Source organism: Ciconia boyciana, chromosome 2 (genome assembly GCF_034638445.1).
Source record: "Ciconia boyciana chromosome 2, ASM3463844v1, whole genome shotgun sequence".
NCBI lineage: Eukaryota > Metazoa > Chordata > Aves > Ciconiiformes > Ciconiidae > Ciconia > Ciconia boyciana.
In genome coordinates, this window is record NC_132935.1 from 68,884,893 (window position 1) to 68,898,972 (window position 14,080).

Below are 14,080 nucleotides of genomic sequence, written 5' to 3' on the forward strand. Positions count from 1 at the left end.
CATCCCTCTCTTCAGTGACACAGGTACTCACACAGAGCATAGTTATATCAGTAATCACCAAACAAGAAGCAGAGACAGTACCACTTCCAATCCATAAACGTAAATTTCACTAGGGTAAGCACTGAGCTATATGAGGACCATTTGAGACAGTTCACTGCAGCTTTGATGTTTTGTGGCAAGGCAGAATTGCCTCCCTCAAAGGCCAAAAGCAAAGGAGGTACAAAACCAGAAATCATTATATTGGCCACAATAATCTTGATGACAATTCAGAAAAGTGACATTTGTTTTGATCTCTCTTCTGATTTTTTTTTTTAATAATGACTGTAGAAATTGCAGTCTAAAATACTGGCAAACTCACAAGCAGTATCAGCTGGGACTGGAGCACTCCTGACAGAACCAAGCATGCCATGGAGGCCTTTGTGGTTGACTACCAAGAAGACAGGCAGAATCTACACTCTGAAGCAGTGCAAGATCAAGTGCAAAGTCTGACAACAAGTTTATGAGTTGAATGCTGGGACTGGGCCTCGAGGTGTCCTCATATAGTGGGGTTACCAAAACTCATTTCATACATGGACAAGTCTGAAGCTCTATAGAGTTCATGTGATCCACATTTCATTATTCATCTAGGGAGCTGAGGCAATAATGTTACACTTGAGGGTGAGGTTTGCTTTCTGGGACCATACATCTTATAAATACAGCTTTTGGGGAACACATTCAGGTAGGATTTATATAGCGTCTGGACAGGCAGCTAAGACTTCCAAAGTAGCACTCTCAATCCACTTATTCTCAGTAAACATGAATCATTAGATTTACTGCAGAGTGCCCTCTCCCCTTTACAACTACACTAAGAATGTCATATTCTGTGTGAATTCATTTGTGACTGGAGACACAAGCTGTCTTTCCAAGGCAATTATAATACTATAATAATCTGTCTGTAAAACAGTGGAATATTGGGCAACAACATTAAAGTTTCATTTTCCTGGATCACATAACCAGTTAGACCATTGAACTAACTATGAAATTACACCCTCTTGGTTCATCTGCAGTAATAAATGTGGACTTCTGGACATAAAAATAAATGCCTACTGTTCAAATGAGCAGTCTGCAAGCCATGACTAATTGGCAATGTGTTGCCTTTAAGTCCTCCTAGCACTGCTTGTGGCAATGGGAAATTGAAAAGTTAAGAATGACGCTAACAGAAAGAGCAAACCACAGAATTATTTGTACAAAGATTATTACTCAGTTTTGTTGTCTTCTGCTTTAAGGATTTAAATTGGAAAAAAAAAATAACACCTTCTTTTAAGGCAACATAAGTAGTGGAATCATAAATCTCTTCTTGTGGTCTAGCCATTAGACAGTGATTAGGAGACAAGTCAAGCTAGCGCAAGCATATTTGTTATGAGGGAAGATTTGTGTTATAACCGAGCATATGCCTCAGGCAACCTTGAGTACAGTCTATGCATAAGGTGACTATGATAACGATAGTTGCAAAAACAGTAGCTTGAGGGCTTAATCAATAAAAGTGGATGTGTCAGGCAGTGAAACTCAGGGCCTCTTAGTTGCAACTTTCTGCCCTTTGCTCTAAAAAAGGAAAAAGAAAAGAAACAGTTTTCTGCATTTTCTCTCTTCTTCCCAAGACAAAACCAGCATAAAAATAGGAGTTTATCACATTGTCGGAAAGACTCCCAAAAGCAAGGACAAAATCACATTGGTCACAAGAGTTTTCACACTGACTACTCAAAGAACTCATTATCAACATTAATGTTAACAGCATTAAGTATTATCAGATTTGGCAACTGTAACATTACTGAATTTTAATAGCTAAGACACAACAATTTGAAAAGATTGCATGAAATTTGCTAGGTAATAATTGTTTCTTAAACTCCTGTCTCTATAGCCAAATTTTTTCCAGACTGGTTTGATGACAGTATGTAATCTGCAATTCTGACCTCCTGTATCAATATCCACAAACAACATACAGGACTTTTATATAACAGTAAGCAATTGGTCCTGATCTTTTCTTCTCTTTCAGATTTGCAAATCAGATTTTTTTAAACTTCTCATAAGCAAGCAGAATAACGCAAAACAGGTGAAGGGCAGAAACACCTGGAGAGCAAAAAGTCACAGGAAAAAAATTTCAAAGCAGGCTGCTTATGTAGCACCCACCTATGCATGTCAGCCACATTTCTGAATGAGAACTAATTCTGATGCAGTGTAAGAGAATATATATACATTTATCTGAAACATGACAGTGCCCCATCAGCAATAGACTGAGCCATAAAAAGGACTGAAGACAGTTTTAGATAATTCTAAATATATATATATGTGTGTGTGTATACATATATATGTAGGTGCACACCCGAGAGAATCAGCACCTTAGTCTTCATACCTTTCTTTATTATTTGATTTTCATTTTGTTAATAAGAGCTAAACATAATACTGATCTTCTCCATTGCTTGCTCAGTCACTCTGCTTTTCTCAGTAGCATTCAGAGCCTTCAAAAGACAACCAACAAAAATCTGCTTACCTAAACAAATCTTTGGATTGGTTGTTTAAATTAAACAAAAGACAGCAGAAAAATCATCTCTTTAGCATGAGTATGTCTTTATAGCAAAAAAAACTATTATTATCAATGCTGCAAGTCCATCCCGCTTTCCCAGAACTGATCCTTTCCTTGCAACTACAGATATTCTTAAAGAGAATACTGGATCCAGTTTGGAAGTTTGTTTACAAATGCAAAATCCAGCATCCAGCTTTTGATTTGTAACTGTAAACTATTTCAAATTGAGATTGCCATCACTCTTACAAGCGCTCATTTTCAAAAGGCTTACGATGAGAACTTTCTTGCTCTTTTTTAAAGAACAAATTAAATCTTGTTTTATGTCAACATGGCAATGTTTAATTATGAATACAAACTCGTAGCTTCCAAGCATTTCATGCAATACTTTAGACTGCTGAACTGGAGATCTTTCACTCCCCAATCTATATATTCTTGTTCCCTCATCTGAATATTGAAGGATTTGAACAAACCTTTCAGAAGCTGTGCCACTAATCTTTTTACTTTCAGGAAGCAAACCCACATAATGAATCCACATCCTGATAGATATTGTGCCCTCACAGTAGCTTAATTATAAATAATCATAGAAGTTTCCTAGCTTAATGTTGTAGCATAATACAAACAAAGCTCATAGTTGTTATACTGTCAATCCTGCTGTAGCTTATTAATCAGCTTGTGATAGGCTGTCTATCGGATAACAAAGTGTAATGGACTTCTGCAAAATAAGGGAAGATGAGGACTACACTTCACTGGGAAAATGCTTTCCTTTACTCTGAGAATTAGGAGCAGAATGTGTCATAGCTTATCACAGAGTTCAGAAATTTCAAGCAACTCATCTCCTAAAAATGAATGAAACCAAGGTAAGACCAGAAAACAAAATAAATCTGGATTTGAAACTACAGTTAGGAATTACAACACAGAGAGCCAAGAAGAGATTCTGAAAGACTGGAAAGGTGCAATTGTGGAACTATTTTTCAGTAAAAAAAATAAGTTTAGACTCAGTTACTTAAGCTTTCTATAGCTATAAGTCTTGAATGTGACAAGAAGGAAAAGGAAATGCCTTATTACAAGTCTATGCTTAAGAGCTGTGCAATATGTTCCTGTTCTCAGTGTAATCCTAGGACCAAACATTCTTACTCCAACTACAGATTGTTTCAGCAGCAATTTTGTATGCATTTATTAGTGCTTTTCCAACAGAGCCTGGATGCTCTTAAGCTACAGTGATCATATCTATTTACCCTGACACTGCAATTCTGTTTTTGCTATCTGTGATAACTAAGGCTAAAGGAAAGAAATGTGTTTCCAAATCACTTTAAGTTCAATTAAAACATAACTAACCCTTGGTTTATAGGCCTTATTTTTCTCCAGTTGTGTTAAAACTTAACTGATGCCTTGAGAAAGCATTCAGCAAGATCTACAAAACCCCCAGGAACTGCTCCAGAGGTATGGAGTACCGAGAATACCAAGAATTAAGATGGATGCCATACTGGTCGTAATACTAGATGAATCCTATACCAAGAACACTACAGTGCACTTGAGAATCAGGCCCTTAGAAAAGCTTCTATTATATGAGGATTTGTACTTCAGGGTTTACTTTTCTAAAAACATATCAGCAATGTATTACTTCTTCAATGGAGCATAATTAAGCTTTTTTTTATTTTAAAGGCCAATAAATATTTTATTTCAATTTCAAAATTATGTAAAGGTGCTTTCTTTTTGCAACTGCCTGGTTTATGAGTTTGTTCTTCAATCTATGCCCAGGAGCTGCTGTTGCTGCATTTGTATAAATTATGCCATCCCTCAAAATAAGTAATTAAGTAATTGCTGCCACAACAGCATTCAGGGGAAAGCAGGTTAATTTACCACATGAGAAAGCTTTCCTTGTCCTATAATAGGACAGTAACATGAAGAAAAACATCAAAGTAAGAGAGAATGAAATGAAGAAGTGGATTTAAGATCCTGGGAGTAATAGTATGAAGCAACAAATTTTATCATACCAATTTTGCCTTGACTTAATTGTATTTACCTTCTTACTGTGGCCACGTTTGTATGTTCCAAGGACAGCAACAGCTATGGCAGAGGGTGTTTTTAACTTCATATAGGGCCACTCAATCCAGGCTGGTCAAAGGGACTGGAAAGAAAGCTATCCTAGGGCTTTCCAAGGTGGCTGTTGAGAAACACGCCAGCAAGCTGGTCTTGTAGAACACACTCAAAGCTGCCTTTCAGAAACAAATTAAAGCAGTCACTCTGGCAAACAGCATACCAAATTAACAAACTCCAGCTTTACAGAAATTATAGGTATGGTGAAAATAATCAGAAGGACCATATTTGGGGAATTGGTGGTAAAAGAAGCTTGAAATCAACTTTCTAGACTATTTGAAATGTTTCAATATTCAGAGAAATACAATACTATAATTTGAACATTTTGGACTAAATTAATGACGATTGCTGAGAACCAACCAAAAAGTGATAAAGTTCTCATAATTTCAGTGAAGTGAGATAGTTTTCAATCAATATAACCTTTAAAGTAGAAAAATCATACACAGATGGGCAACCAATTAGCATCTGATTTCCCTGAGCTAGCTTTCAAATAAGAAACATAAAACAAGATCTGTGTAAAGTCAGGCACAGGGAAAAATGCAAAGGGGAGCTCAAAATTCAGTGCTGCAATTGCCAAGAAACTATAATAATGTTCCGACCTAACAATGCGAGACTTCAAGCCAGGTTTGTGGGTCACAGAGTGATGAAAGCAATGGGATTAAAGAATCAAGGGACGATTCTTTGGGCTGGCAGAACTGTGCATAGAATCAAAGATTATCATTAATGGGGTGTTAGTGTCACACAGGTATGGCCCCACAAATCATATGACATTTCCCAGAGGAAGTCAAGAGGAGACATGCTGACCAGCTATGGGCTAGAAGGAGACTTAGCAGCACTACTGTCCAGTGGGTTGGACCATACAGAAAACAGACATCAAACAAGGTGCTAGAAAATGTGCCATGAAAAAATCTCAAATCTGAAAAAGAAATCGGTGTATATCACAGTCCTCCTCATTCAGCATAGTGAAGATTCCAAACCACAAGTTATTTCCCAAAGAAGCAAACCTTAAGTCTGCCTATCATATTGGGACAGGGAGGAGGAGAGAAGGAAGAGATGGCCACAAAAGCTACCCATCTACTTCTCAAAACCACCTCCAGAAAAAACAGCAGGAAATAGTAATAAACCAGCCTGAGGGGACGTGAAGGGATACCTTTTGTAGCAGTGAAGGAAGCTGCAGCAATAGCTGCAAGGTGCAATACTGAAACATTTTGGTAACTAAGATTTTACTTGGCAGGTCTACCCTAGCTGAGAGGCTGTGGAAGCCACAAAGCCACACAAGAAAAGACTTCAGCCTTCTTTTACAGAAACTACCGGGGGGGGGGGGGCGGAATAGAAGCAGTGAGACAGAATACTTTGATAAAAATTACACAGGCAAGGGAAAAAAAAAACAAACAAACAAACAAAAAAACCAACAACAACAAACCAAACACACAGCCGTTATTTATTCTGATAATAAAATACGCTGGATATTGTAAACACTTTACCTCACCGATAAACTGAGCTAGCATTAAAACACAAGGCTCTGTGTTTGGAAAAACATCAATGCTTGTATGTTACGCTATGGGTTTGAGGGTTTTTTTACATATTTTATTTTTCTTCAGGAGACCGTTCAGATTCAAGGGAGGAGTATATGGAGGACAGGGAATATCTGATTTGTTCAGAATTAAATGTGTTTTCCCAAACCCCAAGTATACTGCATGGCAAAGTGACATCCTTGCCTTTCCCGTCTGGGCCTGTTCCCTAGACTGTCACTCATTCATTCCATATTATTGATCCAACACAAAACAGAAGTGAATGAATGACTGTGGAAAAACAGATAAGAAGAACAAAAATAATAAAAAAGATATTTTTTTCTGTCAGAACATGAAGATCATAGTTAGAATAAATATCCATGATCAGACTTCCACTGCTTTGACTTAACTCTAGAACCGTATTAAAATATCTTTATTCACGCTTTATGTAATGAACTGAACTTGCTGACGTTAGATCAAAGGCAAAAACTAGAGTGTATATTGTAGTTTGCCATTTTCTCCAACAGTAGAAATACAAGACAAATGAGATGAAAAAGAACAGCTAATCATATTTAAATAAAGTGAATACTGGATAGAAGCCAATTTCAAATGGATGGAAAGCCAGGTTAAGCCAACTCATCTCACTATAAATCAATTTCATACATTTAAGCAGAAGATGGAAAGAAGGGAAAGGAAGGTCCTAGTAAATCTTGCAGTGCATTTGGAATATAGGATGTGCATTTCTTACCACACCTCAGCCTGGAAATTTTCTGAAATTTTCAATTTAAACTTTGTGGACCAAATTTCTGCTATTAACAGCAATGTAATGCTAATGTCTCCCCTGGGGTACAACTGAAATAATGCACTGGGAGTCAGGGTCAGTGTTTTTATCACTATGAAAGAACTTTTGCCACTAAATTAATTCTTCTGTGTTAGACTAGTCCCCCCTGGTGCACTGCAACATTCATTTCTCTAAGTTTAAGGGTGAATATACAACTAACTTTCCAAGTCTAAGTCTGCTCTGCATCGTGCATGTGCGTATCCATCCACACACAGAGAGACACAGTCTAATTAGGAGGTATGGTACTGCTGATCTGTTGCAACTCCCCATGCATTTTCTTCCCCAGCAGCAACCACAGAGCTTCAGGAGGGCCACATCAATAACAGCAGAGCTCCTGCTGGTGGTTTGTATCAAGGGGAGGATTTGCAGAACTAAAAGGTCTGTCTCCCTCCAAATTCACCAAAGCTTCTCTCAAATGAGGAGAAACTTCACAGGAAATTCTGCCTGAAGGTCAGTCCTGCTGTGTTTTCTTCCTGTTCAGGAGCTCCTGGGCATTCCTACGGTGAAGTGAGCAAAACTTCCTTATGTGCTCAGCTAACTCCCAAAAGCAAGACCAGAACATCATCAGGTTTGCACCTTATATAAGACCTCAAGAGTTGTTTCCCTTCACACACTTTGCCTGTTAAAAGTACAACACAAGTACAGAAAGTCTACAAAATCCCTCCAATCCCAGAAGATAAAATAGGAAGGAAAAAAATAAAAAAAGATTATGATGGTGAATTTGTGGGCCAAGAAGCTGAAGACTCTAGTTTTGTAGTGCATTGGGTCATATTCCAGTGGGAGAAAGGCCTGTTCAAGTGGGACTGCCTGCATCTCATAGATAGAAGTAGCTAATCTTCTTAGCCAAAGACTAGTTTAAATGCCCTTTTCATTGCTCAGACTAATAATACATGGAAATTGTGCAGTGAAGGCAAAAGTAGCACAAACTCACTGTGCTGGAACAAATGTGACAAGAAATGTAAAAAAAAAAAAAAAAAAAAGACACCAAACTCATGTTTTGTCAAATGTTTATGTGCCCATGCCAGAGCTCTGGGTAACAAGCATGAGGATTTAGAAAATTCAGATATTAACAAGAAGAAATTTGATTCAGTGGCCAGTATAGAAACCTCTGTGATGACCTGCATTACTTAAGTGCTAAAAAACACTGGTTACAACCTGCACATAGTTGTAAAATTCTGTATTAACAAGAATTTTGATGAGTAACAGAGCCAGCTAACAAAGCCTGGTTTCCTATAGATACATGTGTCCTAAGCTTCTACACAAACACACAATCACACACCCCAGCTCCCACTTCATATCCTTCTGGGCTTCACCCTTCCTCTGCATTTTCTCAACTTACTTCCTGCTGTTTTTTTAACTCTCTTCTCAATGCAATCAGTCCCCTTCCCATAAACAGCAGCTGGACAAGGAGCACCACATGTCATGGCTGGCTCCAAGCCATCTCTGTGCTCATGCTGCAGCCTCTGCTTCATTCATGTGGATCCCTCTCCTCAGCAGCCCATTTTCACAGAAATGTATAGAAGCTAATAATCTTTGGGAAATCCTTTGTTAAAATTTGGTTGCAATTGGCCAGTGGCCAGGAATTGTTAGGAGGAACTGACAATGCAATCACATCAGCCTTGTTCAGAAGGAAACCAAGGACTAGAAACTTCATTGATTTTCTTTAACATCAGCAGTCTTTCTGGTAATTCACAGATGGGATCTTGAATGCCTATGGATCTCTGGGTAGGCTCTTTAATACTCAACTACATTAAGCTAGAGAACTAAAGGAGTTTTCCCTTTCTGACATGTGAACTTGCCCTATATTAATATGGGAGACTTATGTTTGCTGAAAGTCCAGCCCACAAAATGAGTAATACATCATGATTAGGGTACCTATAGTTTTCTTAGAAAACTTTCCTACATGAGATGCTGAATCCAAAACAAGGTTTCTCTGTTTTGAATGATCTAATCGTTGGATCACTTGTAGCTGTTACGTGCCTAGAAGCCAGTAGTTATGAATAGATTACATTAAATATGTAGAAACAGAGGGTATTCCAAGGAAGAAGTAACATTTATACTTTGTTTCTGGCAGAGGCTTATTTCCAGAGTTAAAGGAAATTGTAAACGAAGCAGGCTGTAAGAGAATGAAAACAACACAATGAAAGAAAAAGACAAACCTCCTAAATGGAGAAAGAGTTTCACAAGTCTAATGGTTGGACTCGAGGATCTTAAAGGTCTTTTCCAACCTAAATGATTCTATGATTCTATACAAATTAGGAGAGATTACCAGTTTGGTCAAAATCCTCATCCTGGTTAAATGTTTATGTTAATATGGCAATCAGGAAAAGTGAGAGATGGAAAATGGAAAACAGGAGAAACAGCAATCTATACACATTAGATACTTTGGCCACTGGAAGAAATTCACATGGAGAGGTAAACAGTTGATGGATATCTGAAATAGAAGAGAAAGACTGAACTGCAAAACCATCTCCTCTGTTTTGCACTACCTAGATACTAGTGGGAATGCTTCAGTGTACAAAATAAAAATATATAACTGGTCTTTTGCAATATATTGTAGATACTAGATATTGTAGAAACTAGATATGTAGATATTAATGATTCTTCTTCACTCTGTTTAATTGCCTTGAATACACATTGAAAAGGAATGGGGATAAGATGAATCCAGAAGAATCTGACATTGAAATATTCCCCCTACAGCACAGCAACTGCCCAGTATTATACCTTCATGCCTTTATGACCCACTGCACAGAATATTATTGGCACTTTTTATCCAAAATACCAAAGGTTCAAATGGATTCCACACCACAGACTGGAGATCAAAGCTGCACATGCAGTGTTCAACCCATGCTCAGACTGTCAGTCAACAAAGTAAGGACTACTGGCACACAAAGATTACTCAAGGGGAAACTTTTCATTTGTTGGGTTTGAGAAGCTAAGGAATGGGTGTGTGCATCTGTTCTACTGAGAATGTGTGTTCAGAAAACAGTTTGCAGGTTTTGTCACCTAACATACCTCAGTGAAAGCCCTTAAGGATGACATAAGTGTTTGCAGGCTAAAACAACTTGCTCTTTCCACAGATACAAAACACTCCATTAAAAAAATCATGAATTTTGTTACAGTAAGAGATAATTAAATCAGCCAGCAGTTGAAGGCAGCCAATTGAGAACAGAATCTCCCATTCTGTCGCTGATCATAAGTAAACCAAAATTTGTCAAGATGGGGGAGGAAAAGTACCCCTGTTTAGATATGGTACAGAAATAAGGCAAGTCACCTTCACTCTGAGACTCTTCCCAAACTGTGATAGTCTTCCCTTTTTCACATTGTTGCAGGCCATCAGTGAACTGAATTAACCAGTGAAGTAGAAGTCAAAAAGACAGTGTCATCATCAACAGCATACAGTGAGGAGAGCAGAGACTGAAGCTGTCTTGCAAAAATATTTTTCCCCTTTTTTTTTTCCTCTCATCACTACTATGACATTGTCTGAGTAGGAAATGCAACGTGATAATTTCGAGCACATTCGTACTCTTTGCCTTTTACTCTGTTGCATGTTTTTGAGACTTTTTACTGGAGAGAATGGGGAAGAGGCAGAAAAGAAAAATTCCCCCAAATAGAGGAAAAGCAGTCACACAGAAACTTGGAATTCAGGGCTAAAAGGCTTTCAGAAAAGTTTTGCAGGCAGTCAACCTTGCACTGTATTTGCTAAGGAAGGTAATTTTTCAGTTGTTATATTCTGTTATCTTTCTTTTCTTTCCTATTCTTCCCACTACTATTAGTATCATCCTGCATTTCTCTTGCACGGAAGACAGTCATCGCTTTGCTCAACCACATGACACCTGTGTAAATCAAATCAAATATGCCTGCTAGGGTTAAGAGCTCTGTTTTCGTAACCGCCTGCACAGGGAAAAAACAATGGAGTCAGACATCCAAATGCATATCCTCTATTCAATAATACAATGTCAGGTTAGTTTTTGTCTATATACTGTTTTTCCTCTACTTGATTGCAACATAAAATGACTTCATCATGATCACAAATTCATATAACTATTTACGTGAGTTTGCTGTGATTCCCTGAGGTGAAGTTTCAAGTTTTGAGGGAGGACAGTCTTGTATTTTATCGGGCTGAATATTATTGCTCCACTTCCAAGAACCACAGATTTCTATCTATCCCTTCTATTCAAGCTATGCTTTTAATGAAAGATATTTATGACAGTGGATCCCGAGGAGTGGAAGGATTTGTACTACATTTCCCCACTATTGTATACATGCTATGTCTGCTGATTTGCAGATACACATGTTGCTGTCACCGTATGACATAACACTTTCACAAACTGTATTTACACTGTTTCCGTTCCTCCTATACCACCCACTAAGCCTTGCCACACTTCCCAGCCACGCTGTCATGTGTTCTTTCATCATTCAGCCAATCAATATATAAAAACCTGACACGAAGTGGAGTTATGCCATGTGAGGATTTATCTAGTGCCTGCAGGATACTAAGCCCAAGCAGCAGAGAATCCCTTAATGTACCGATATCATTAATAATGTTTAAGACTTAGTCACAGCTGTAATTGTTAAACACAAAGAAATAGATGCTGTCTGGTAGCAATGCTTCATATCATTATATAAGTTAACACATATATTGACATATTCAGGCATTTAAAAGCAAAGAGAAGCTTTCTAATTGCCTTTCCTTATTGACTGAGCAACTGCATTAACAAAATTATTTTGAGGCCTCAGCAGGCAGAACTTGACTGCAAATGAAAAGGATTTAGCACAGTGAAATCCAACTCCTTAAAACATCCTACATTATCTGGAAGTTCCATGTGACAAATTCAAAAAAAAAAACCCCAGAGCTCCAGCCACACACTTCATTATAGGCCATGGACGAGGCAACTTTTAAGAGAGAGTGTTAAACTATAGTTTGAAGCTTTCTGTTGCTTTCTCTGTTATCCCCAGAGATACGCTATTACTGATGTTTTTCACATCAGAAAAAATCCCGAAGCATAAGAAAAAAAGATCTGATATGACAAGCATTGCAAACACAGTTAACAAGCTACTTTAATTATCCTCCTAAGATTTTCCCATTTGTACTCTGATCATCATCTTCTTCACAAACTTAATTATGCCTCATTTGTTCATTCTGCACTAATCTCAGTGAGTATTCCAGGTGGAAAAGAAGAGTCTGTTTGTAACTGAAAACTCAGGTAACTGTTATATATTATTATTTTATTATTTTGCTATAGAATATTTTGTTTATTTTAATAAAAGTGATACAAACTTATCTTTGGGCAATATGAATATTGAGTAGGAAGCCGGCGCATTTCCACAGCTGAAAACCAAAACTGGCTGGCTACCTTTCATGAACAGCCATCAATCCAAAGATCATCACTGGACAGATGATTGAAGAAATTAAGAAAATCATGCTGTTATCATCTGCATTTTAAAGATTAGTATTAATAAATTCTGACTCCTCAACAGAGGGAACCTTTCCACAAACTTGACCTTTGAGAAAGTCAGAAAGAAGAACAGCTGAGAATAAGTGTGCTTTATGAGTTAAATACTGTGATACGTACCCAGTTACTACTTACAATTTATGCACTTCCAACACTTTTGAAGTCAATAGGAATTATTGCATTATGACTGAGTAGAGAGAGTAAAAACCCCAATGTACCATAATTTAAGGCCTGACGAGCTGTTTCCTCTAACTTTGGATAAGTCTTAGATTTGTTCACCTACCATGACTGAACTTCATTTCATTTAGGTTGCTTTTTAGATACATTAAATTAATTTTATTTAATTAATCTATTGAGGCACACAACTGCTGCCCCATAATCACAAGTGCTTTGAGCACAATGCCAAGCCTTAAAATCTAGTATTATCTAGAAGTAGCTGTTCTTTATACATTTTGCTGACCTTCAAAACTGAGATATACTAATTACACAAAACGTTAAGCTTGAAAAGCATCAAATACTAAGTTTCTAAATTTTAAAAAAAGACACAGATAGAAGATAGTCAGCATTTGAATATGTTCCATTCCATGCCTTACCTGAACCAAATTCCATCCCTTTAGAGATTCAGCAATGATAGAAGTAACTGTTGCACATACGCCACCAAAAACCATCAGATGATTAGGTCCGTATTTTATTGCATCATAGAAGGCTTTGAGTCCTTTTGCATTGTCACACTGGAAAAACAAAAAGAGGCAATATTCAATGTTACAAATAACATAATTAACTAAGAAATAAACTACTGGGCAGGAAAAAACTTCAGGGGTTGCACTGATGTAAAAACTGTACAATATATAACATCTTAAGATCCAAATATGAAAAATTGGAGCACTCTGTTCTGGATCCCTAATGTGCTGTAGTAAAAAGAACAGGAAAACCCCTCCTTACATGTTCAAAACACCTTAAGTCTTCCTTCCAAGCCAAAGCTGCAATATCTGAATTTTGATACCACCATTTGACAAAGAATAAAAAAGCCCCAACAAAAAAAATGATTAACTGAAACCTTTTCTACATTCAGAGCTACCATTTCCCAAAGCAAAATTTAGAATGTTACATCAGCATGACTTCCATAGCTGGAGGAAAGTTTGACACTACTCATGGTAGCTGTAAAGAAAGTTCTGCCTCTAATGAGGACTCCTAAGTAACCTCTCCTTAAGGTCCAACCTCAGTATTCTGTGCAAAAAATGTGTAGTAGAGAGCCTGTTATTTAGAAGGACAACACAAAGTCTTAAAAAAATATCAAAAGAATATTCTTTTAAAGTGTTAAGAATTAATTGGTCTGCTCTCATAGCTCACCCTGCTTTGAGCAGAAGACTGGACTAAATGACCTTCTGATGTCCCTTCCAACCTGACTTATTCTGGGCTTCTCTGATAATTAGTTCGATCATTATTTCAGGTGTAAAGAATTTTACCATAAACTGAGACCAGGACTGAAAACTAAGAAACAAAGGGTGATGCTAGTCAATATTGCAAAAGATATGAATATCAGTCCTTGAATGGAGTAGTACCAATCATTCATAATAACTTAGGTAGTCATGGCTTAATTCCTGAGCTTGCAGCA

General features: G+C 37.4%; 1 protein-coding gene across 1 annotated transcript in view; it reads right to left on the reverse strand.

The window, feature by feature from the left end:
* GABBR2 (gamma-aminobutyric acid type B receptor subunit 2) overlaps window positions 1–14,080 on the reverse strand; it is a 491,815-nt gene that overhangs the window by 368,945 nt on the left and 108,790 nt on the right. Inside the window, exon 2 of the mRNA XM_072851328.1 lies at window positions 13,059–13,196. Within this exon, the coding sequence (XP_072707429.1) occupies window positions 13,059–13,196 (138 nt within the window). The remainder of the gene's footprint in view (window positions 1–13,058; window positions 13,197–14,080) is intronic.